This window comes from Dromiciops gliroides, chromosome 3 (genome assembly GCF_019393635.1).
Source record: "Dromiciops gliroides isolate mDroGli1 chromosome 3, mDroGli1.pri, whole genome shotgun sequence".
NCBI lineage: Eukaryota > Metazoa > Chordata > Mammalia > Microbiotheria > Microbiotheriidae > Dromiciops > Dromiciops gliroides.
Genome location: NC_057863.1, coordinates 437,552,400 through 437,579,350, shown reverse-complemented (window position 1 = coordinate 437,579,350; position 26,951 = coordinate 437,552,400). Strand labels below are relative to the sequence as shown.

General features: G+C 34.3%; 1 protein-coding gene across 3 annotated transcripts in view; it reads right to left on the bottom strand.

The window, feature by feature from the left end:
- LNPK (lunapark, ER junction formation factor) overlaps positions 1-26,951 on the bottom strand; it is an 85,380-nt gene that overhangs the window by 4,211 nt on the left and 54,218 nt on the right. For 2 of the 3 annotated variants that reach the window (XM_043994608.1, XM_043994609.1), the window contains exons 9-12: positions 20,920-21,135; positions 11,731-11,836; positions 8,751-8,821; positions 7,966-8,136 (exon numbers count right to left, since the gene is read on the bottom strand). In XM_043994608.1, coding sequence (XP_043850543.1) covers positions 7,966-8,136; positions 8,751-8,821; positions 11,731-11,836; positions 20,920-21,135 — 564 coding nt within the window. Of the gene's footprint in view, positions 1-6,339; positions 6,425-7,965; positions 8,137-8,750; positions 8,822-11,730; positions 11,837-20,919; positions 21,136-26,951 lie in introns of all 3 variants that reach the window. The other variant, XM_043994610.1, reaches the window with a different exon arrangement.

Sequence of the window (26,951 nt, the reverse complement as noted above, 5' to 3'; positions counted from 1 at the left end):
GAGCAACTAAAATTTTGTGGAGACTTACAAATCATTTATGTAACAAGGACAAACAATTTCTTTAATGTACAACTTCAAGATGCATCATTAATAATTTTAGCCCTAAAGAATTAACACAGGAGTTAAATTTTAAGAGTGCTAGCTTGCCACAAATCTCAGGCTATAAAGAATAATTCATTTGCCAAGAATTTTTAATTTATTATAGTTTAGTATATAAATGTCTTCTGAAATAAACCAATAAAATTAAAGAAATTAAAAACAAAGCTCAGAAACTATGACAACTCAACAGTGAATACATTTATTTGACTGAAAATAGGGCCACATACTTTTGTCATAATTCTGGCTGACAGGATGCCTCAAAACTGTACCAAAAGAGGAGAAGTATCAAATTTCAGAGTAGATCATGTTAAAGATGTGTCAAGCTATTATATTCAGAAACTCACATTTTATTAACGAGAGCCAAATACAATGGAGATTCAAGCATGGCAATTTAACAGTATGTCTTTTTAAATTACACAGTCCTGGAGTTCTTATGCTTTAGAGAAACTAATACAGCAAAAAGAAATTTTTAAAATATAATGCTCACATAAATACAACCAAAGTTAGTACGCTGCATGCTGCCATATTTAGATAGCAGACAAACACAAAGCTTGCTAGTCAATATAGTGTAATCCATGCTATATGAGATGATATGGCTATCCTTGGCCCCTTCAAAGACATAACAATGAACATATCCCTATAAAGAAGATCTGAAGTAAAGATAAAAATGTCTGTACGCTATCAAATTTAAAAATATTTTAGCTTGCCTTATTCCAGAATTATGCAAAAAGGTCTCACTGTGTAAGTAAGATGTAGTTATACGCATATGAGAAAAGATGTACTTATCCATAGTTATATGCATAAATGACATAGGGCAAAGGTGTACTTTATATAACTTGCAAGCAAAATCTTTGCCTCTCAGACAATCATGACATTGGTAACCAATAAATCATAAATTAGCAGTGAAAAGAGAAATCTCATATTTTCTATTAAAACAATCTTCATATTTTCTATTAGAACATGGTGACATAAGCCTGAGAATCATGCCCTTTGAAGAGCAAGGGCACTTTGGAGGGGGGCCAGAGACAGCCATATCACACCTGCATGGGACTGGCTACCTTTAGCACATGTATCCTTGTGGGTATTGCTGAATAAAAGCAACACCAAGGACATGTCTATTTCTGTTGTTCTAGGGGGAAGACAAACGTCTCCATCACTCTGCCCACCTAAGGAAAGCCTAGTAGTATTTGATATAGCAGAAAATTATGTGATTTCAACACGCAGTAGTAAATGGCCATAGTAATCTAATATTTGATAAACCTAAAGATCCAAACTTTGGGGTAAGAACTTGACATTTGACAAAAATTTCTCGGAAAACTGGAAAACATTTTACAAGAAACTAGGCATAGACCAACATCTCACACCATATACCAAGATAAGGTCAAAATAGGCAAATGATTTAAACATAAAGGGTGGAATCATTTGTAAATTAGGGAAGCATGTGAAGAGTTTATGACCAAACAAGAGACAGAGAGGATCACAGGAAATAACATGGATAATTTTGCTTACATAAAATTAAAAAGCTTCTCCACAAACAAAACCAATGCAGTCAAAATTAGAAGGAAACCAGGAAAGGGGGGGGGGAGGAGAATTATAGCAAGTTTCTCTGATAAAGGCCTCATCTCTCAAATATAGGGAATTGAGCCAAATTAATATAAATAAGAGCCATTCCCCAGTTGATAAATGGTCAAACACGCAGTTTTCAGAAGAAAAAAAATCAAAGCTATTAATAGTAATATGAAAAAAAATGCTTTAAAACATTATTGTTAGAGAAATCTGAATTAAAACAACTCTGAGGTACCACCTCATATCTATCAGATTGGCTAACATGACAGAAGGAAAATAACAAATTCTGAAGGGGGTGTGAAAAACTGAAACAGTAATGCACTGCTGGTCAAGTTGTGAACTAGTCTAACCATCTGAAGAACAATTTGGAACAATGCCCAACAGGCTATAAAACTGTGAATAATCTTTGACTCAACAAATACGTATGCTACTAGGTTTATATTACAAAGAGATCAAAGAAAAAAGAAAAGGACCTATTTGTATAAAAATATTTATAGCAGCTCTTTTTGTGGTGGCAAAAAAACTGGAAATCAAGGGAATATCCATCAATTAGAGAATGGCTGGAACAGGTCATGGTATATGATTGTGACAGAATAATATTTTGTACTATAATAAATGATGAGCAGGATGGTTTTAGAAAAACCAGAAAAGACTTACATGAACTGATGCAGAATGAAATGAGCAGAATCAGGAGAACAGAGTACACAGTAACAACAATATTGTAAGGATGATCAACTGTGAAAGACTTAGCTACTCTGATAAAGACAGTGATCCAAGACGACTCCAAAGCACCCGTGATAAAAAATGTTATCCACCTCTAGAGAATACTAATGAACTCTGAATGCAGACTGAAGCATAGGTTTTTTAAACCTTCTTTGTTTTTCTCCCTTTTTTGGCTATGTTTTCTTTTGTAACATGGCTAATAAGGAAATGTTTTGTATGATTTCTCATGTATAACTGATATCAAATTGCATGCCTTCTCATAAAGAGGAACAGGAGAGAGGGAAAGAATTTGAAACCCAATTTTTTACAAAACAAATGTTAATTTTTTGTACATGTAATTGGGAAATATATAGTGATAAAATATATTGAAAAAAATTATGTGATTTAATACTACTATTACTACAATTTCTAAGAAGGCCCCTTAGTGAAGTGGATAATGTTTGACTTGGGAATAGGGATACCTAAGTTTAAATCCTACCTCAGATATTTATTAGCTCTGTGACTCTAGGCAAGTCTTACTAGTCTCTCTTCCAGTCTCACATTCTCATGTGTTATATGAGGATGATAATAACATTTACCTCACAAGATTTTATGTATATAATGTGTATATACATGTATATATTTGCAAACTGTAACGTACTATATAAATATTAGCTATTATTATTACTATTTGAGAGAATATGTTAAAGACCAAAGGACTAGTGAAGTGACATATAAGATTTTAAAATAGTCAAATGATTAGCAAAGAGCATTTTCACCATTATAATCTATAAAGCAATAAAAATCTGTCTATATAAAGGAATTATATCGGAAGTAAGACTAGCAACTCTAAGAGGCATCTAAATAATTTTTTTTCTAAATTCATACTTAATATATATGAATACAGCTCTCTATCAGGGGCATTTGAGGGGAGGGCCATGGCCTATGATATCTTTGATACAGGTAACTCTCAGGGAGTAAACTCTCCTAATGGAGCCCCACAGCAGCTAGGAAACTTATTTTCTTAAAAGTCACTTGGGAGAAGAGAGATTAAGATGATTTACTCGCCCAAGGTCACACAGCCAGTATGTGTAAAAGGGGAGACTTGAACCCAGGTTGTCTTAACTGCAAAGCCTGCTTCTCTAGCTACAATGTAGTATTTCCATTAAATTATTCAGTGAACCTGTGATTTAATATAGCTGGGGATATAAAATTAGTTTCAGAGAGGTGCCAACATACTGATATAAAGTAGTATTCTGGACACCAACATTTGTTTAACTATAATTAAACAAATCTACTCTTTCCTGGACAGCACCATTTTAAGGCTGAGCTATAAAATCCTTATACCTAGGCCAAATAAACACTAAGTAATATATTTAGAAAATCACACTATTCCTTTCCTATTAAAAATATCTCATCTTCTATACAGAATACAGAAATGCAACACTTTATCTTCAAGTTATAATTTACATATTTGGAATTAAAAGAAAAACAATTTTGATGCAAGAAAAATAAAGAATTAGGTAGTCTAGCAAAACAAAGCTTTCTAAGCTTCTACCAATGGAAATTATCCTAGTATATGCTTACATTCTGATTAAGCTTTTAAGAACAATTTGCATAGGTTCAATATGACATGCTAGGGACTTGTATAACCACTAAATTCTAAACCTTTAAAAATTTTTTTACAACAACAACAAGAAGTTGCCAGACACCCACGGTATACAAGAGACTATAAAACTTCTCCAAAGGAACTTTGTTGAACTAAAATTGACAATTTGTCTTTGAACTCCAAGTTTTAAAGAAGGCAGTTTTACTAGATTTTCTTGCCTCAAGGAAAACAGCAAAATGGACTAAAGGAACAAAGGTACAAATTTCATCTCAACTCAATCCTACTGAAAACATTTTAATTTAAGCAATTATGAAGAAAGGAGGAAATCGCCAGAATACTGTTTCATCATTTGGCAACTTCTTTTCTAATCAATTAATGCTGAAATAGGTTCCTCATATAAGTAAAAGCTAGAAAGAAAACTCTTTACACTAATTCAGTTTTACTATATCGACTTTTAGAAGAAGGAAGTAGAAAGTTATACTGGGTACTAATTTCAGTTAAAGTGATCTATAATCAACATACAAAACATTACAAGCATAAAACTTTTAAAAACTTATAATTTTGTGTAAATTGCATGAAATTAAAGATAAGCAAAGGTAAAAACTTTTCAAAAACAAATTAAATACATATATATGTACATATATATATGCTTAATCTTAACATTTATATTCAAATTCTTCAGTTTTCCAAAATACCATAATAAACAAAATTTATCTCACTTCAATAGCAAATAAAAAGTATGATCTTTCTTAAATCAAGAAATACAACTTGATGAAATACCAAGATAAATTCCATATTTTACAAATTTAACTTTATGATTCTTAGACAACACTGAAAAAGACAAATCATTTTTTGCATGCTATATGATGAACTATAATGAGAATGAGCAAACTATACAACTAAGCAAATGCTAATACTGCATTTTATAGTTTTGTTTTGTTTCAATGTTAACCTGAATCAAAGCACTGACCATACTTCAGAGAGTTATACTAACAATGTAATAACAGTGACTGTTCTGGACTGAGAATAATGATAACTTCACAAAGAGAGAGAAGGGGAGAAGACTATTTTGTATGAAGTACTGAAGTTATGATCTCTGGAAATAAGTAATTCTAGACTACTAAAGTGATAAACCACCATGCTGGAAGATGATGGTGGAAATTTGAGTAAGAATCATTTAAAAGAGAAGAAATTAAATTTTTTAAGCCACTTCAAGAGTATGTCCTAATATGGAATATATGTACAATAATGCTCACAGATACAAAAGACAATGCCATCCATATCCCTTGCATTTCTTTACCACTTATTACCACTGATATAATTTGGGTAGGCTAAAAAAGTGTTTTATTAAGGTTTCTTCCACCCAAATATCCTAAGAATTCATATAAACAAAAATGACAGACCTATCTTCCTGAATCTTTTTTCTTGGCATAAGTTTTCAAGATTCTAAAGGCTGATACCAGGGTAAGTTGAAAGGAAAAAAAAGAGCCCTATGCCTCTATCCTATATACTGCGTGTCCTAGCAATCAGAATTGAGCCCAAATTCTGAAGACCAAGAACTTCGAAGAACTGATCCATGGCTTTTTCTGGTTCTTATGCACCAACTGGAAAACAGTTGCAAGAAAGCTACCTTTTGCTTCCACCTGTAAATGTCTATGGCATCAAGGTCTGTAGTATCTAGTGCCTTCAAGTAAGCTGAATGCAACATCTAACACAGGAATTTTTTCTCTAGATCAAGGAGGTTTTTTTCCTCTTATTCAACATTTTAGAGGTAAGATTTCTAAAACTATAGCCAGATTAGCCAAAAGCACAAAAAGTGAATGGTTAAAAGGATGTGATTATTCTTAAAAGTCAATCCTAACCACTTGTGCCCTTATTGGTGAAAAGAACTGCAAGCCTTCATATGTTTATCAGTAGCATTCCCAAATATTTTCTACAGAAATTCTACCTAGAAGTGATGAATATGTATCAAGGTTGCCAGTTCTGAGTGTGGGACAAAACAAATGGTCTTCTGTAAAGTCAATGTGAAAAAGTACTTATGGACAGAGATGGCAGATATATCCAAGACAAAGTAGGAAACTTTTTCTACTCTATACTATATTATTGTTGGTTCATAGATTTAGAAGGAACTTTAGAAATAGAATCTGAGTCCCTCATTTTACAGGTGAAGAAACAGAAGCCCAGTGAGGTTAAGTAACTTCCCCAAAGTCACACAGGAGCAAGTATCAGGGGCAAGATTGGAACCCTGATCATCCTAACTCCAAGTCTAGTACACTATCCACTAGACCATGCTGCCTCTTAATCAAAGATTTCTAGCACCATGCAACTGTCTCAAAAGCCTTGCTCCCACCTATTAACATTACCTTACTGGGGCTGAATTTGAGCCAGTTAGACTTCGTTCCGGAGATTTCAGACAGACAATATATGACATCTGGGGCACTGCTGCTCCTATATTAGATGAAAAGGAAAAGTATAGCTGGGTGTTGTTTGCTAACTAATCACCTCCACCTTAGCAGAAGATATAAAAGCATGGGACAGGCTATCAAGTTTTTGTTGCAATTCCACTTGCTTCCAAGTTTCTAACTTTAGATTTTGTTTAAATTAACTCATTGATTCGACTTCTATTTTCCCTCTCTCCATCTTCTGTATGAAGATTCTTTTCTGTTCAGTAAGGTTCCAAGAAGCTGCTTTAGCATGGCACACATTTAAATGTGACAAACAATTTGTAGCTTAGAGCAAGATTCAAGCAAAAGAAAAACAATTCGATCTTCTTTAATGTTGATGTTGCAGATTCGCAGAAGAGGAAAGTATTATTTATCTTTTGATGTGTGTACAAACCCACATACCACTGTCATTGTTGTTTGCATTTAAATTCATTTTGAGTTGTCAGTAAGTCCACAGGCATGCCTACACTATACAATTTCTGTTAACTGTTCAAAGGACAGAAAGATGTTCAACTTTTCTAACTAAATCCTTCCACCAGGAAATTCATAACCTGACTGTTTGTCTTAGTAAACAGAATTAAAAAAAAATAATCAAGCACCAGGATTCTAGAAAATACAAAATTTTAGGTATAAAAAATAGAAATCTTGAGAAATTAGAAAATGTGCCATCATACTGAAAAAGACTCGCAGGAAGCTAACATCGGATATCCAGCACTGTGTTCAACTAGGATTCACCAAAAAAAAAAACATTAAAGCCTATGAAATTATTTTTTAAATTCTACCATCACAGAGTAGTTTTACAGCTCACAAAAGCTTGGCATAAGGATATTCTTGACTTAAATATCAATAACAAAAAAATTAGATGTCAGATCTTAAGTGAACTTTTCAGTCTTATCTTTTCCAAATTTTTAAGAAACTATCATGCCTCAAAAGTTTCCTACGGCAGAGGTGCCAGACAGACTCTAAAACCTGGAAAACCCTATTCCTCCAAATTGGAGGCTGATTTCACACCAAAAGCATGCACCTCACCAACAGCAATATGAATCCTGAGGCCTCTGGAAATCCCATTCACTTCATGGCAGTATCAAACAAGCTTTCTTCCTCCAGATTCTGAAGCAATCACACTTTGCAGTTCCAAAGTTTCCCTGCTTTCTGATTTTTTTTCCAGCACATTTCACAGTATTGTCTCAAGGATTTTTCTGAAAACTAACCATCTATCCTATAAGGCATTTTCTATCATTCTTGTATTCTGCCTAAGCCAGCTGGTTGGATTCTTAAAGAAAAAACTCCAAGAAAACATCGAACAATCTACTAAAATAGGCCACTGCATAAACAGTGGTTAACTAGCTGCTTGCCATAACCTTCATTAAAAGAAAAAAGCATACCACTGAGAACAAAGGAAGTCTATGGCTCTATAAGAGTACCAAATGCATGCAAAATATGATCAATTGTCCTATTGTTCAATTTTTAAAAAATAAAATAAACAGCAGTATCCCTATAAAGAGGCATTTTAAAATGTCCCTTCATTAGGAGACATGTTCATACCTTCTGTAAACTGATTCTCTTGTGAAATTGTACTTTCTAGTTGCAGAGGGCCAACAGAACTTTGTCCTTCCATAAGCTGTCTCTTCTCAAAACTGAACTCTGGAAGTCTTGGAGCCTGAGGTCTAGTTTTTCTTGCAGGATTCAGGAAGAAACAATATGCACACCGAAATGCTACAAAAAAATTAGAAAATTAACCTTCTTGGGTTTATAGTTTAAGAAATGTATACTTCACAAGAATGAGTTTGCAAATATATAAAGCATACTGCAAAATTATTTATTCCTTCTAAGATTAATATATAAGATTTTGATATTAAGATAGAGATTTTAACCAAAGCATTTTAACCTAAGCAAGAAATTAAATTACAATGCCAAATATGAAATAAAACCATAAAACAACATTTGTAATAGTGTAATCAGTACCATCAAGCAAATAAATCTAAAACTGTATTAATTTATTGAGCACTATGTAAAGCACAAAATCTTAATGGTTTGAATGAATTAGAAGTTAACTCATTCCTCTAAATCATGTCATACTCAAGAGATGATTATTCAGTAGTAGTACATCTCACTAAGCTATCTTCTCTGTTTTTTCTTTGATAAGTAACTTCTGTCCAAATCTGTGGTGTCTCAGCTTCTTCAATAAGGAAATAGAAAGGTCAACTTGCCTAGTACATATGTTCAGAGATACAATAAGCCACCATAATGAGGTAGTAGTATTATATTAAGTTTTCATAGAACTAAACGTAAAAAGCAATTAATTCTTAACTACCCAAAGCAGTTCTTACCAATGTATTCAAACTCTTCCTTCAAAGCCATGCCATTATGAGAAAAACACTGCTGACATATAAGAGCATACCTAAACCAATAAGAAAAAAAGTTTGTCAATTATAAATTTATACAAATCTAAACTATTAAGAGTTATCTATTTCCTAGCATCATAAAAATCTCTACTTTAGGGGCAGCTAGGTGGCGCAGTGGATAGAGCACCGGCCCTGGAGTCAGGAGGACCTGAGTTCAAATCCGACCTCAGACACTTAACAATTACTAGCTGTGTGACTCTGGGCAAGTCACTTAACCCCAATTGCCTCATAAAAAAAAAATCAATCTCTACTTTAATATGGTTAAATGCCATAACAAGAAATCGAATATAATCTCCATAAACATTCCACAAGATAAAATTCCACTCATTTTAAGAGAATTGGTAGCAAACAAGAAAAATTTAGTAAACAGCTAACTTATAACAGCAACAACTAGCCTTTTAAAGTTTGTAAAGCATGTTTGCAAACAGATAGATTACCTCATTGGAGGCTCTCAACAACCCCATAAGGTAGGGGCCACAAGCGTTATTGGTGTCATTCTGCAGATTTGCACTGTGACCATATGGACAGCATGTAACCTCTCTGAACTTCAGTTATATGGTCACAAAGTTAATAACTCTAAGACACAAAATTTTAACTCAGTTATGTATTAACTCCTAGTCAAGTACCATGTCCATTACACTACACAGGCTCTTGATCTTTGTTTAAAATTTCAAAGTTAGCACACATGGAACATAATTCATATGGTTTAAGGCTATGAAGGTGAAAAAAAGGGAAATCCAGTTCATCTGGAGGTGATGGGAACACATTTATAAACAGAATATATAATATCAAGTTATAGGAACCTTGAAAAGTCCTCTCTTGAATCCATAAAGAATCAGAAATCACATAATCTTAAGAATTGGAAATGGTCTCAGAGACTAAATAGCCCAAAACATATATGAAACCTCGATTATAGATGAGAAAATTTGCAGATTCACAGAATCAAAAGTAAAGAGGTGACCAACTAATCCAACCACCAAACTTAAGAAATGAAAGGCCCAAATTTGCCTGAGGACAAAGGATAAATGTCAAAACCATAAATTGGGGGGCAGCTAGGTGGCGCAACGGATAAAGCACCAGTCCTGGATTCAGGAGGACCTGAGTTCAAATTCGGACACTTGACACTTACCAGCTGTGTGACCCTAATTGCCTTGGGGGAAAAAAAAAACCAAAAAACAAAACATAAACTGAACCCAGGTCTTCTGAATCCAAGTTCATTCTTCCCCATCCTCCCTACCCCACCCCCCCATTATATCATGCTGGTTTTTTCCATTAAACCACACTGCCTTAAGTATTCCAGACAAATCAAGAACTAACTCTTATTAAAGAACTTCAAGTATGGAGAAAACACCCCCTTTCACTGTTATTTCCTTTCAAATTCATTTAAATTTATTCATTACTCTTGTAATTACTCATGTTCATCCTCATCATGCCAGAATATCCACACCAGCCATCACTGTAAAGACTCTTAGTATGTTCGTAGCCCATTAGTTTAGATGTTCAGATACTTCACAGGTCATTTCTGGAAGTCAATGGGAAAGAGTAGAGAAAAATTCTCAGCTTGGAATCAGAAGACCCAGGTCTGAATCCCTCTTCTAACTCTTCTTATCTGTGTGACCAAGACTAAATCCATTAAATCTCTGAACCTCAGCCTCCTCCTTTGTAAAGTCACTGCAGCACAGTACCTGCCTCACTAGGCTGCTTTAGGGAAAGTCCTTTGAAAACCTCAAAACACTAACAAAGTATAAGATATTATCTGGGTAGTCACATCTTAGCTCTTTCTCCTTTGAGATAATAACTTTAAGCTTTTTTTTTTTTTTTTTGGGGGGGGGGTGTTCCTAATTCCAGACCTTTAATTGAATACTTTATTAAGTCTTTTTTCTGAACCTTCTCAAAGCAAAGCTCTCCACGTCTCTAAAGCAGCTGCAACTCGAATTTAAAAAGAGTGATCTAATAAGAATTTAATTTATGCCAAATATTGCCAGTCTTTGTTTACTTCTATTTATATAGCTCTACATGGAGAAGCAGTATGGTATCAGAGAAAGAGAAATGAAATAGACAATTCAGTAAAAGGACCTGCTCAGCTCTGCTACTATCTTAGTATGTGCCTGCAGACACCTCTTACTTTTATAGGCCTTAGATTCTTCACCTGTGTAAAGATGGGATTGCCCTAGATGACCTGGGAGTGGGATAAGGGGTGGGGACTTTTTAGAGCACTTCACATTTCTACAGGACTGTCCCTTCATTGTTTCATTTGAGCTTCACTACAACACTAGGAAGTAGGCCCTACTCCTATGCCTGTTTTACAGAGGAGGAGACAGAAGTCACGAGTTTAAGTGACTTACCCAAAGTCACAAAGCTATGCAGAAGTGTCTGAAAAAGGACTCACACACTATGGTAACTCAGATATATCAAATTTGTTATATTCAATTAAAATTCTGATTTCATAATTCAAATATCAAGGCCTCCTAAATGCTTAAAACATAAATGTCATTAATCCCCATGACTGCCAAAAATTAGTATAAAGCCCAGGATCGATTCTTATGGAGCAGCATTTGTTTTTATCCTAAAGACTGCCATACTGTTTTCCTAGATTTAAATGTTTTAATAAAAATTATGCCATTTTCCTAATTTACCATAAAACCAAAGTGAAGGCAATCAAATAATCTTCAATTCAGGTTGTTTTTTCACAAAACAGGTTTAAAATATATTGTTTTTCAATCTCAACGGTAAAAACAATTGGACCTATGCTCTTTCCCCAGGATTGTATTATACTGTAAAAGATACACTAGTATTAAAGTCAGCAAATAGGAATGACAAAATTCTAGAACTGGCATCTAATAAAAAAAAAAATGAACCATGATCTTTAAACCCCTTATTCATTTGTAATCCTAGTAAAGGTTACCTGTTCTGTGGACCATCACCAACTAGATACTCGACAACTCTATCCAGAGCACCTCTTTCTCGAGGAAGAATGGGTCTTGCTAAAGGTGGACCAGGAGGATGAAGACCTACCAAAGAATTAAGTGAAATTATAAAACCAGGTACAGCAGCTAAGTTATAATGCTTGTTTCAACTATAAAGATTTTTTCATACCCTCTAATAAGTCAATTTTTTAAGTTTCCCCTAAAGAAAAAGAACTATTTGTACAAAACTATTTATAGTATCATTTTGTGGTGGCTAAAAACTGGACATTAAATGGAATGCCAATAAATAGGGGAATGGCTAAACAAGCTGTGGTATATGATTGTGATGAAATATTATTGTGCTATAAGAAGTGACAAGCAGGATGATTTCAGAAAGGCCCAGAAAGACTTGTATCAACTGATGTATAGTGAAGTGAGCAGAACCAAGAGAACATTGTGTAGTGACAGCAATATTGTTTGATGAAGAACTGCGAATGATTTAACTATTCTCAGCAATACAATGGTCCAAGACAATCCCAAAGGACTAATGATAAAGCATACTATCCACCTTCAAGGAAAGAACTGATATTGATTGAACCCAGACTGAAGCATGCTATTTTTCACTTTCTTTCATTTTTGTCTTATTTGAGTTTTCTTATACAAATGACGAATGTGGTAATGTTTTATGTAACTGTACATATATAACCTATATCTGATTGCTTACGGCCTTACAGAGGGAGAAGGGGAAGGAGAAAGAGAGGAGGAATAAAATGTGGAACTCAAAACTTTAAATAAAAAGAGAAAAAGACCTTTCTGTACAAAAGTATTTATAGCAGCTCTTTTTGTGGTGGCTAAGAATTAGAAATCAAGGCTATACCCATCAATTGGACAATGGCTAAACAAGCTATGGTATATGATTATGATGGAACATTATTGTGCTATAAGAAATGACAAACAGGATGATTTCAGAAAGGCCTGGAAAGACACATATGAACTGATGTAATAGTGAAGTGAGAAGAACCAGGAGAAAGTTGTGCACAGTGACAGTAATATTGTTTGATGAAGAACTGTGAATGACTTAACAATTCTCAGCAATACAATCATCCAAGACAATCCCCAAGGACTAATGATAAAGCATACTATCCACCTCCAAAGAAAGAACTGATATTGATTGAACACAGATTGCAACATGCTACTGTTCACTTTCTTTCATTTTATTTCTTGAGTTTTCTTATACAAATAACTAATGTGGTAATGTTTTACATGATTGCACATGTATAACCTATATCTGATTGTTTCACGCCACAGGGTAGGGAGAGAGGGAGAAATGGAGGAGGGAAAGACAGAATTTGGAATTCAAAAATAAAATGTTTGTTAAAAAAGGTTTTCCTTAATTTAAATTTGTAATTAAGTAAAAGGAAAGTTTAAAATGCCAACATTCATTTAAAAGTGAGCAGCAGTTGGGTAAACTATAAAAGTGGAAAGCAGCCTGGACTATCTGTTAAAATTATACTACTGAACAGTTTTACTTAACTGTTTTGGGACAAGTGTTTTGTGGGAGGATTATTTGGGTATCCTGGGATGTCTCATGTAAAACAAAAATATATCAATAAAAATTAAAAGTTAGTTTTGATTAAATAGGAAAATGAAAAATTTTAAATATAAAAATGAAAATCAATTCTTAGAAATCTTACCATAATGATCTTCATTAAAATTTACTACAAATAAAATATATATAATACGATTACCCAAACTGACTACTGATGTTATTATCCTAGGCCCCACATAAACTAATTAGTCAGACACAGTCCTTGTCCCTTAAGAACTTACCAGTGGGCAGCTAGGTGGCACAGTGGATAAAGCACTGGCCCTGGATTCAGGAGGACCTGAGTTCAAATCTGACCTCAGACACTTTACACCTATTAGCTATGTGACCCTAGGCAAGTCACTTAACCAACATTGCTCCGCAAAAAAACAAAACAAAACCAAAAAAACCCTGAATAATATCAATAACTATCCCATAGGGATGTTGTGAAAATCAAATTATATGATAAGTGTATTATATATAAGAACTTACCAGCTAAATTAAACCAAAAATCATGCTAAATAAAAAAAAAATTACTGACAGAGGAAGTCCCAAAGAGCTATATACTGCAAATTATCAAATAAATACTGCATGCCAATGTTTTATATAAGTATTTAAAAGCTAATAATGAAAAATAAAAGTTTAAAAATTCACAATGAGAAAGGGGGAAAAACAGTTTTTATTATTATGTCCTCAGGAAAACTTTCATGAAAATAGGTTTTCAAGAATGGAGGACTGGGCAGCTGGGTGGCACAGTGGATAAAGCACCAGCCCTGGATTCAGGAGGACCTGAGTTCAAATCTGGCCTCAGATACTTGACACTTACTAGCTGTATGACCCTGGGCAAGTCACTTACCCTTCATTGCCCCACCCCCCCCCACCCCAAAAAGAATGGAGAATTAAAGGTAGTGTTAAGGGCTAAAATTCTAGCTAAACTGTCTAAAATATCTAATGAGTGGTCGCCAATAAATTATAAGCTTTAGCAAGAGTTAGACTTTTAAGCATTTATTAAGGAGAATAAGAATTTGGTAAAGAGAGAGAAAAAGGCCTAAATTCCTAGCTATTAAAGGGAGAGCACATTTCTAGCTCCGCTCTCCACCAGAGTCCAAAGGAAAGAGAGCGCGAGACTGAGCGCCAGTCTCTTCCTTCCTCCTCCCACTAGTCCGCGTCACTTCCTGACTCCTGAAGAAAAGACTCCTGGTCTTGCCCTCAAAGACCTTCGCTTCATGGGCAGAACTCTTCTACAGTTAGTATCCAGCAGGTGGCGTTATTCCAATCGTTACAGTCCCCCCTGTTGTTCCTCAAGAAACAAAATGTTTCCTTGACGGAACAGTAAAAAGAATATAATAACTATTGCTAGCTAATAATATGTGAACAACAATATAGAAAAGGAAGAGAGGAAAGTTTTGTCCAGAGGGGCGATTTTTTTTTTGTCCTCATGAACCGACGCTTTGACATTAGTCTTGCAAAGGGAGGGCCTCTGCAGAGAGTACATGTTACAGATGGTGTATATTATAACAGAAAGAGAAAAAAAACAACAAAAACAACAAATCAAAACTGTTCATTTAAAGTCTCTGAAAGTCTTTTCTTAGATGTCCTCTAGGTGTAGTCGTGGAATGGAAGTCTTTTCAGGGGTTGATGTGTGGATGCTGGTAATCAGCCAGGAAAATTTCCTACAAAATTGAGCTTAACACAACTTTAAAATAGCTTTGTCAATAATCAAATCCAACAATGAAAGTTCTCAAAAACATGTCTAAGGGAATTCAGAATCTTAGTTGTTACACATGAAACATATAATAAAACAAAAATTGAACCATTCTTTAAAATTATAATATTACTATAGTCCCCCCTTATGGAGGGTAATTGAGAAGACAATTGCTGCAATATTAATTAATAAAAATAATTTTTATCTTTGTTTTATCACTTTTTGCATCATCTGCCTAATTATCCTCATGCCATTATGAGAAATTAAAAAATCTAATATAATTGGTAACAGGTGTCAAGGCCAAATTCAACACTGTATTTATCATGACACCTGAGATAATTATGGGGGTTACCATAAAAGAACAGAGAAATGATGGGATATGAGCATTCCCACACTTGAGCAATATGTACTGCCCATACAGTATGCCAGGCTTAAAATAGGTGGATGGAATATATGTCCATGCCACCGAACATATTGGAAGAAACTGAGTCAGACTTAATCAGATGCATGGGACTGAGATGTCCATGGCATCAGGCATATAGGAGGGAGCATGGAAGCCAGGTGTAGAAGTGAGATGGGTGGGATGAATACTTCCAGCCATCTGTACAATATTGTGGGGAAAAATAAAATAAAATATTAAACCAAGAGAATCCAACCTCAACATTAGTCAAAAGCCGTTCCCTCGGCCATACCTTGACTTCATGCATGTCTCCCCTCATGTGACAATTCAGTGTCTGCTCTTGCATGTATTCCTCTTGTGATTGGATGGCATCTTGGCCAACTGGCATCTGATAACTCAGAATAAAGGCAATTAATGTCTTAAATGATAAGTTCCCATAATCCAAGTCTCATATGGATTTAAAAATTGAGGATAATAAATGATTGCAAAAAATGTGAATACATCTTGACTCAGAACACAATATATAATTATGCAACAATTTCAAATAATACCCCTTTTTTTTTACTTAGTATACAATTACTTTTTTGAAAAATCTGAACATATTTAAATAAAAGTTAAAGCACAACACAATCTCAAAGACAACTTTTACAAATGTTCCCCTCTTTTTTTTTTTTTTGGAATATGCTTATCAAAAATAATACTTCTAGAATCAATTTACACTTGCCATGGCAAACAATTTGCCAGGGAAATGCTTTAAAGAGTTTGATCAAATAATCAGTTGAGAAAAAATAACAAAAACAAACAACTCAGAATATGGGAGCACAATACTCCTAGAATTAACATTGTATAATAAAATCAAAACCATCTTGCAATGTTTCAAAATTAGAGATGAATAAATAGAAAAAAATACACATGGAACAATAAAAGACAATGAAATTCAAACTAGGGAAATCTAAATGAATATGAACTTAATATTAATAAGAGTATTATAAAATATAAACTTGATCACATGACTATAAAAAGCTTTTACAAATATTCTCCTTGTTTTAAAAACTAAGTATAAAACACAATCTCAAAAGCATGAAAATCTCTATGAAAATAAACCCATACCATTAATTTCAAAATGTAGGTGTAATAGCATAGAAATCCTATGTAACCTCTGAACTGATACTATTAATAATCTGAGTGAATTTAGAACACTTTTGATTCCGATATCTAAAATCCCCAATACTCATATCAATACCTTGCTTCTTACTTCTACATTTCTGTAAAATATATATACTTCCATGGCAAAAGAAGCAGAGTCTTGAACTATGTTGATTGTTATTATTCTTATTCAGCTTAACTTTTTCTTCTTTAACCCCTCTATATTGTCTGTCAGTCTTTTCACCATACAAATGCTTTATAAGATTACTAATTAAAGACAAAAGCAGGTTAGCAAAATTATGAACAAAACGAGCATATCTGGAATTTAAAGGGTTTTCTAAGGTTGTCTCAGAAGCACAGCCAGGCTGGGGAAGGACTGAGCCTGAAGCTGCAAATGTAGTTACAGAAAGTTGAGCATGCGCATCAGATCTCTGGACTTCCCAGGCAGGGGAAGCAATGGGCTTGGCCATAGGAGGAGTAGAGGGTGGGGTCTGGAGAGGAGGGGAGGGACCAGAGCAATTTGAATCAGACTTGATTTTGAACTCAGGCCTGGATTCCTCTTCCCCCACTTTGCCTCCAGGTGCTAGGGGATTAAAAGCTTCTAGAGGGTGGGTCATTGCCTCCAGGCATGCAAAATTAAAGCAACAATTAGTGTTAGAACTGGGAAAAGCTGCGGGAATCTCTTCAGGTTTCTCTGAAAAAGCATGGTTGGGAGAGGGAGAGATATTTCCTTGTGTGAGTAAGTTGCTGGCTCTTTTAACAAAAATAAAAAGAAAAATAGAAAATCCACAAAAACAAAGCATTAACATGATCTTATCCCCCATTTGTCTGGTTAAACAGACTAAAATCAAAAATAGGGTAATTAGGGAGTTTAAAAGGTCCATTCGAAAAAATTTAAAGGAAAACACAGCCAGTACGCCAGTACTTAGCAGTTAAAGGGAGAGGGAGGGGAAATTTCTTACCCAACCAGAAGATCAGAAGACTGAAGTTTAGCTTTCCTCTTCGTGGTCAGCCATCTGTTAAGGGCTAAAATTCTAGCTAAACTGTCTAAAATATCTAATGAGTGGTCGCCAATAAATTATAAGCTTTAGCAAGAGTTAGACTTTTAAGCATTTATTAAGGAGAATAAGAATTTGGTAAAGAGAGAGAAAAAGGCCTAAATTCCTAGCTATTAAAGGGAGAGCACATTTCTAGCTCCGCTCTCCACCAGAGTCCAAAGGAAAGAGAGCGCGAGACTGAGCGCCAGTCTCTTCCTTCCTCCTCCCACTAGTCCGCGTCACTTCCTGACTCCTGAAGAAAAGACTCCTGGTCTTGCCCTCAAAGACCTTCGCTTCATGGGCAGAACTCTTCTACAGTTAGTATCCAGCAGGTGGCGTTATTCCAATCGTTACAGTAGTAAAAAGATGGAAGGTAAATGATTATCTACTGAAGGTTAGGTTTCCCATAGTGAGTCAGACAGGATGAAAACGGAGTAGGCAGAGGGAAAAGAACAGGGGAAACAAGTTAATTTAGTGTAGCCTTAAGGGAAATCCTTGAAATAGTGAGTAAATTATCCCTGCATTTAAAAAAATATATATATATAGTCCCTGCATATACAAGGCTAACTAGTAGTCCTAGGTTTTCAACAAAGATATGACGTTAAAATTATGGCAGCTGATACAACTTTAAAGCATTCAAGATGGCTTGAAGGGGAGCAGTATTAGATTTGAAGGAGAAAAAATGAGGACTAATAAGAGAAAGAAAACCTAGATGTTTTCATTGTCCAGAAAAAGCCACCTCAAATCAAAGTACTTTAGATGAAGTTTTGATTCTGGAACAGTTCTAACATCATAAATCAAGTGACTATCAAAAAAGTATATTCTTTTACTGAGGTTAGTAAACTCCTTCAATCATTATTATTAAACCTAAAAGCAAACAGTATATCATTACTCCTCACTGAAGAGAAGATTATTCAGACTACTGGTGGAAGATTTCTGAGTTGAATAGGATACATAACAAATAAGCTATTGAAGAAAAAAACTCAAGATTACTAAAATACTTCCAAGCATGTTACTATTATGTGCAACTGGTTAAAGATCTCACAAAGAAATCAAGACACATGAAATAATATGTTTCATAAGATTTTCTTCAATTATTTGCATACTAATAACTCAAATCAGGCATCTTCTATTCATGCTGTTATGAACAACAGTGATTAATATAAACATCAAAAGCAATCATTATAGGAAGACTGGTCATTTTTGCATAGCTTGGCAAACTCTCAACTACCTGCTGGTTATTAATTTTCAAACATATGGGAGCTCTGTGGTAATACATGTTAAATTAATTCTCTTCTACCAAACACATTTAATGAAAAATGAATTATTAATCTTTTCCATTTTATTAGAAATCATTAAGTCATATCTTTAAAGATTCCTATTTTTAAAGCAATACATAAACTTAGAAACAAACACGGCCTCTCATAAAAACAACTTTTGACAACTCTGATGATGATGTATTTACATACACATGAAACTTAAGCCATGATGCCTAACATAATATTTTATTATCATATAAACTTATTATAATTTTTCAGTCTTAAAATTAGTCTCTCATGTACCTGAATCCATGATGTAATTAGTCTATCATGAATACTTCAAAGATGAGAAACAAAAATCTGATATTTTGGCAAAGAACCTACACGTATACTTCAAGAATTCATGCTGAACACTAAAAGGTTGTATTATGATAATCTAAAGCAATTCATTTGATATATCAAAAAAAATTTTTCACTAAATTTTTCTTCAGGTTTAAAATATATTCCTCATAATGAGATCCCTATATGCCAATTATAAACATATTTTAGAGAATTATCTTTAAAAATACAGTTCATACAACAGGCTTCAAGACTTGGGTGACTTTGCAATCCTCTTTTCAAAGTTATCCTTTAACCAACATATTTCCAGTTTTCCAAAATATGAATCTATTCTTTGGAGATAAGAAAGAATTATAATTGACACAAAAGTCATAGGTGAAGACACCAATCACCTATTATTCACCATAAGTATTATGACTATTTAGTCAGAACTACTACTTGGCTTTGGGGACACTGAAAAAACAACTGAGTTAGTAGTAAATGGCTTTGAAGAATTTTGATTAATCAAACATGAATCTGGTAAGAATAAACAATCCTAAAATGAAATTTTTACTTTTGTCAAATTCTTTAATCTAACATTAAAACCTAATATAAGGGGCAGCTAGATGGCGAAGTGGATAAAGCACTGGCCCTGGATTCAGGAGGACCTGAGTTCAAATCCGGCCTCAGACACTTAACATTTACTGGCTGTGTGACCCTGGGCAAGTCACTTAACCCCAATTGCCTCACTAAAAAAAAAAAAAAGCTAATATAAACCAATGGATCTCCACATTCTACTCACTATGCAAAAGCATATTTCAAATACAGCGTTCTTTGGAGTTTGGAGCCTCTAAAAAGAACTATCCCCTAGATGCCATCAAATTTAATAAAGAACATGCAAATTAATTCAATAACAGTAAAAAAAAATCATTAACTGATAGAAGTTATTACTGAAAAATTTAGAAAAACATAAGTCTCCACTGGGCAGGTAGGTGGCACAGATAGTGCCAGCCCTGTCAAGAGGACTGAAATTCAAATCCAGCCTCATATGCTTACTAGCTTTGTCACCCTGGGCAAGTCACTTAATCCTGTTTGCCTCACTTTCCTTTTCTGCCAAATGAACTAGAGGTTATGGCAAACAACTTTTTGCCAAGAAAACCCTAAATGGGGTCACAAAGAATTGGACATGACTAATCGACAGAGAAAAAAAGATTTCTCTCTCTAGAAAAATAACTTCCAATACTACAAAAAATAAAAATCAGGTAACAGTTGGGGACAGAGTACTGTGCACAACGTATGAGCATCCTTCCTGAAATTAAATCTTAAGCAAATTATCAAAATTCATGTTAAAAAAAATGTCCAGGGTATAGGAAAACAAATATGAGTTTATTCTCAAAGTGTTGCTTCTCTGTCTGATTTATATAAATCTGGAGCATTTCTAAACTTGGAACATAAAAAGGTACACTATACTGTTGACTACAGAATACTGCAAAGTTTTATTGCCATTTAAACAAAGAAGCCATAACAGTTAAATGAGCTCAGGCAATAGGTTTCAGTATCACAAGGTGGCAGCTGTAAAGAGTTATGGCTAATTGAATATGGAACTCCCGCTTAATCAGATAACTGCTCTGCTATTTCCAAATGAAATGCTATTTCCATACTGTCTGAAAATGGCCTGTTTTATTGGTAACCAGAGAAAACAATATAAACTGTAAATAACATTAAGTGCTCTGTTTACCCATTCCAGGCATTGAAGTAGCAGGGGATCCAAGACGCCTTGGTAACACATTTGACTGCAAGGCTGGAGCAACAGCTCTTTCCGGTGGTCCACCAGGAGCTGAAGTATCCTTTTGTGGACCAGGAGATCCTGGAACTTGTAGAGGTGATGCTTGGCTTGGACTTGCTGGTGTTGATGGAGAAAGGTTTCTTTGAGCTGTAGTCCTCTGACGGATTTCTGACAGAAACAGGTATATGCTCAATTTAATGACCAATACCATATTACAAGACACTAATTAACCAATACCACAAATTCTTACCAATCAATGATTTAAATTATACAGTATAAGTTATTAAGATACTTTGAGGTCAAACAGAATGCAACAGGAATCTATGCACAATTAGGCAGAAAAATCAAAAGGCAAGGAAGGTATCATTGTAATGCTGCAGTACAATTCCTCACTGTTTTCTCATCTCACTTTTAAAAGGATCACATATTGCTACCTGGCTCTTTTTTCAAAATAAACATAAGAAAACCAATCCCATATCATTTTATTCAGGTCATAAGTTTATTATAAAAAGATTCTTTAACAGAGTATCTGGTAGTACATACTGGGCACTTAATCGATCAATTTGGTCTTACTAATTTGTGATAATTGGTGGGGGGTAAGTCTGAATTAGTAAAAACAAAAAACAAAACAACAAATTTTAGGGTTAGTTTTTTCTAAGAAACTTTCATTTTAAAGTAGATTTTAAAAGATACATTCAATACCCTCTCTGCTTCCCTAACCCTTCCCCTATTCTGTAGGAATAACAATTGATAATTAGCAAAGGGTTTAAATGCAGCTGAAAAGTGTCCAACATCTGAAAGCCAAAGGCTGTTTGTTATTTTCAATATGCTTTTCACCATTAATTTCCTTAGTCAGGATCCTCAGCACTTAGTACAGTGCCTTGCATGTAGTATTTAATAAAGCATTGACTAACTGACTGACTAAAAAGTACACTTAATGAGTTTAACAAAAATTATTTTCTTATATTCATTATAACACATAAAATATTATAATACATCTAAGTCTGTTCCTTCCTCTCCCATTTTCTATTTGTACTCATTTTATTCTGTCAATATTCTGATCTCCAGCCAAGTATCCTTTGAATTTGTCTAGTCTCACATACATGTCAAATCATCATCAACTTAAAATAAGTACAATTCAAATTATTGAAATTTTACTGAAATGGTCAAAATTAGTAGAAACATTTTACTTCTTATATAGAAATATTATCTTGGAATATGAAAAGTTATGCCAAAGGAAATGTTAAGATAAAAAGGAGGTATTTTTTAAACCTGCCATTACAGAGAAAAAAAAATATTTTGTTGCTGCCTTTACTTTTCAATTACACCAATGAATTACACCTCTAGCCATAGCTTAATACAGCAAAAAGAAAACAACTCATCTGAAGAACTTCCCATTAGGGTATCTATTGTGGGGCGTGGGGGGAGGGAAGATAGGGGCCTTAACTCACTAGATAATTCCAATTAATAAAGTTAAAATATAAAAGCTGAAATGACATGAACATTTGGATGATCAGATAAAATTTAAGGATTAAATGGAGGATTGAGGAGAGAATGACAATGGAAAACACTACTACCAGAATTTATTTGAACAAGTGAAATGAACCACCTTTTACACTTTGAAACTTCCCATGTTTATCTGAAGTAGAGAATTTCAGATTCCACCTGGATTAATTATCTTGAACATGTCCTGCAAACAGCTAGTCATTTAATGTTTCCTATCCACAAGAAAATCATTGTTACTCAGTTAGGAAGCACATTAAATGCTCTGAAAAGTAAGGCTTTTTAACAAAGGGTTCCAAAATCAATATGAACACATGAGGATTTAAAATTTTAAATTGTTACTAAAAGAATGTATCAAAAACTCCAAATCTATTTTTGCCTTAACTTCCTATGAAAATGTAGTTCAGAGATTTGTATTTTTACCTCAGATAATTGAGAACACTTCTCAAACTGCAATAAGACACTTTAAGTAGTCTTGCTTTTCATCTCTTCAGCAAAGACTATTCAGATATCTTCCTTTAAATGTATATTACAGTAGTACCTGAGACTAACCACATCACTCTCAACATCACTCACACTTCTCTAAAAGATGAAGACTAGAACTGTTAACGTTTACTGAACAAAGGACATGATGTCTGGCATTCAATAAAACAGTTAAGTCACAGACTTTGCCTGATGGCTCTAAATTCTGAATTGGACAATGTACAAAAGAAAAAGGGGGGGGGGGAGGGTGGAGAAGGAGAGGGGGAAAAGTAAAGTAGATACAGTTTCTGTATTTCCAAAGGAAGGGCTGGTGGAAGTGGGAAATAATAATAATAATAATAATATAGCCACAATATTTTCAAATCCACCACAATGTATATTGGCATTACCAAAATTCCCAGTATTTTCAACTTAATCATTTCTCAATGTGTCATCTTTTGTATCTGACCCACCATTATTTTTCATTATAGCCTGAGAAATTATACATTAGCTAATCTAAAAAAAAAATCTAGTGCTCAACAAAAGTTCTATTTCAACCTTGTATTTAAAATAAATATTCTCCTGAAAATTAATCATAAACCTGTTTACTAGCAGGGTATAGAAATATGACAAATGTTGTTTCATAAAGTCCACTCTAGGCTGAGAACTAATTTAACATTTCCATCAAGGATTTGAAAAAAATAACAAAAATATGCTAATTAGATTGAAAGGGAGTCTGATTTGGGTTGGTACTGAAGTAGACTGAATCAAACATGAGTCAAATAGGGATGACTGCACTTAAGGGGAAAAGAAAAATAAAGTGGCAATGAATGACTTTATATTAAATGTCTAGGACATCTAGAGAAAATAAGCTAAGAAAGTTTGTGGGTTTGTTTTTTAAGAAGCCTAATACAGATATGAATACTGGGGTTTTTTTAAGCAACATGGTTCTGAAAAGTTGTGAATTTTTACAATTCTGTAAATACACAAGTCCTGGACAGAAAGCAAAACCTTCTGAAATTCAACAAACCAGATTTCCTACATACAAGTTTTTCATACCTTATTTGTGTTTTGTTTTGTTTTTTAAATCAAGGTACATTTTTTTAAAATGGGAGGATTATCAGGTAGTCCCTAGTGAACCATTTAGTGCTATTAAAGCACTTTGCTGAACACTGTTTTGAACTCTGGGCTTCACATGGAAGGGTTAGTGACTAGAATTATTTTGTTCAGAGAAAAGAGGGTTGAAAATGGTTTTAAATTGCTCAGAGAGATTAAAAGATATTTGTGGAAGTGGGGAATCTTCAGTCCAATGCTAGATAAAGTTAGTACTCTCCTTAATCTCATATGCCATTTCCTCCTCCCCACCCCAAGTGCTATTGCAAAGGGATCCACAACCCATGGGAAAAGCAATTTACCAAAGAAATATTCACCTCCTGGACCTTCTTCAAAGCCCAATCCTTTCTCTCCTACCTCTATTTCTTATTCTCCTACCCCTTTTTCCCTCTATCTTTACATTTTATTTTAGTTTACTATCTGTTGCATTAATTGGTAATGTTTTATGTTTCTTACCTTTAATTTGAAAAGCAGGTAAGATGAACATTTTATACTTTTAAGACAAAAAAAACTAAATTAAGTTGCTTTTTACTTACATGTGGCCTTCAATTGATTTTTTTCTCTGTGGGTCAGTGGCCCTCAATAGAAAAGGTTCCCCACCCCTACATAGAAGGTTGTGAATCAATATTCTCCATCTCACTGAAGATAATGTGAGAAGATGAGTTTGAGTTGAAGCAAAAGATATTTAGGATAAATATAGGAAAAGCTGACAATGACTGACACACCAAAATGTCACACCCCAGAGGGTGTTTAATTATCTTCCCATTTTTTGCAGTAGTATTTGGCACTAAAAAGAAAAACATGACCTCCAGTCTAGTACAAATGCCAAGCAGAAATGATGGACTGTGGGGTCCCCAAATGCTGGCATGCAATCTGTGACCTTAAGGAGGTACCATGGCATCTTGAATCCCCAGGGCAAGATTGGGGTAGGACCTATATCTATCCTACAGAATGGATCCAAGGTCAGACCGATACCTGGTCCCAAGGATTACCATACATTTGACGGAATGCTCTGTTTAGAAATTTCTCAAAATCTCTAAGAACTGAGGACTGTCACCTTCAGACCTCTGGGACTAGCACAAAGGGCCCCTTGGATAATTGCAAGCAATAAGCAGGAAATCTAGATCAAGACCATTTTTAAAAATACTGCTTCTGATTCATCTACAGAGAAAGAACTGATGGTATCTGAGTACAGATAGAATGTTTTGTTGTTGTTGTTAGTTCCTGTTTCTAAAGTTTTTTTTTTTGTCTGATATGTTTTGCATAACTGCACATGGATAGCTTATGTTAAATTTCTTGAGTTCTTAAGGGAGGGGAAGGAGGGAGGAAGAGAATTTTGGGACACAAAGTTATAAAAATCGATGTTACAATTTGTTTTTACACGTAAGGTGGAGGAAAATTATGAATGAATGAATGAATTAATGAATGAATGAATGAATGAATGGGGGCAGCTAGATGGCTCAGTGGCCCTTGAGTCAGCAGGACCCGAGTTCAAATCCAGCCTCAGACACTTAACACTTACTGGCTATGTGATGTTGGGCAAGTCACTTAACCCCAATTGCCTCTCTCTCTCTCTCTCTCACACACACACACACACACACACAAAACGTATATACTATGAATGAATGAATAAATAAACAAACAAATAAATAAAGAGAAGAAAAGGCAGACTGGCTCAAAAAAAGAAATAAACATTAGTCACAATTCCTGAGGACTCATGATGAAACATACTACATGCCTTCTCACAGGTGTTGAAATTGAGACCTTTTTTTTAGACATGGCCAAATGAGAAATTTGGGGGCTTTTGATTATACATAGGGGATTAGTCTTTCTTGCTATGACAATAAAATAACAATTTAATTTTTTAAAATACTGCTTCTGGATACTCCTGAGTGCAGTCAAATAAGAATAAAATTTAACTGGGAAAAAATTTAACAAAATAAAAACAAAACACAAATAATGTTAATATGTGGTGTACACAGTTTAGTGGCTCCAATTCTACTTGAGTTTGACCACATTGCTCCAGATGCATAAAAGTTTAAGGGGATGAATTAATAGTATTTGTTCCCTTTTTACTACCTGATTCTCTAAATATGGTTAACCAAGGAGATCTCACCACTCAGCAAGATGGCTTACTGAAATAATTTCTTTGTCTATTGATCTTTACCAAGATGGTTCTAATACAATCCTGCCTTAAAGTGTAAAAATGAACTAGATATTTCAAGAATTTTTTAGCATTCAAATTCTATAGCAAAATGATCTAACAAATTCTAGAACTAGACATAGTAAGATTTCCATTAACCAAAATGCTACAGAAAAAGACATTGTAATTGACTTTATCTTCTGGTCAACTGCAACCCTCAAATCCTCTTGCTTTCAACCAATGTTGAAAAGCTGTACTTACTAAAACCATACAAGGGCAGTTTCTAACTTTTAATACATAATCACAGAACCTAGGAGCTGCAAGGGACCTTAGAGGCAGTGTGGTACAGTAGAAAGAGTACTGGACTTGTAGTTAGGCAAGACCTCTGACATCATGGATGTCACTACAATCATGGATATGTCACTTAATCTTAACCTCAGTTTCCTCATCCGTAAAACCAGGATGATAATACCTATAATATGCATGTGTTTTTTGAACCTCAATGAGCAGCAGCACTGGTAGTGGTATAATTGTCATCAAATCCAAACCATGACTAAGGTTCTATGGTTTATCCTTAAAGAGCTCCTTTGAAGGCAAATCCATTGCCTCCTAAAGCAGCTTATTCCACTTCTGGACAAATTTAAGAATTGGGGAGTTTTTTCTTTATCAAACCTAAATCTGCTTCCTTACATCTTCAATCCATTGCTCTGCCCTTTGAAGACAAGGTCAAACCTAATCACTTTTTTTACATTAATAATAAAAT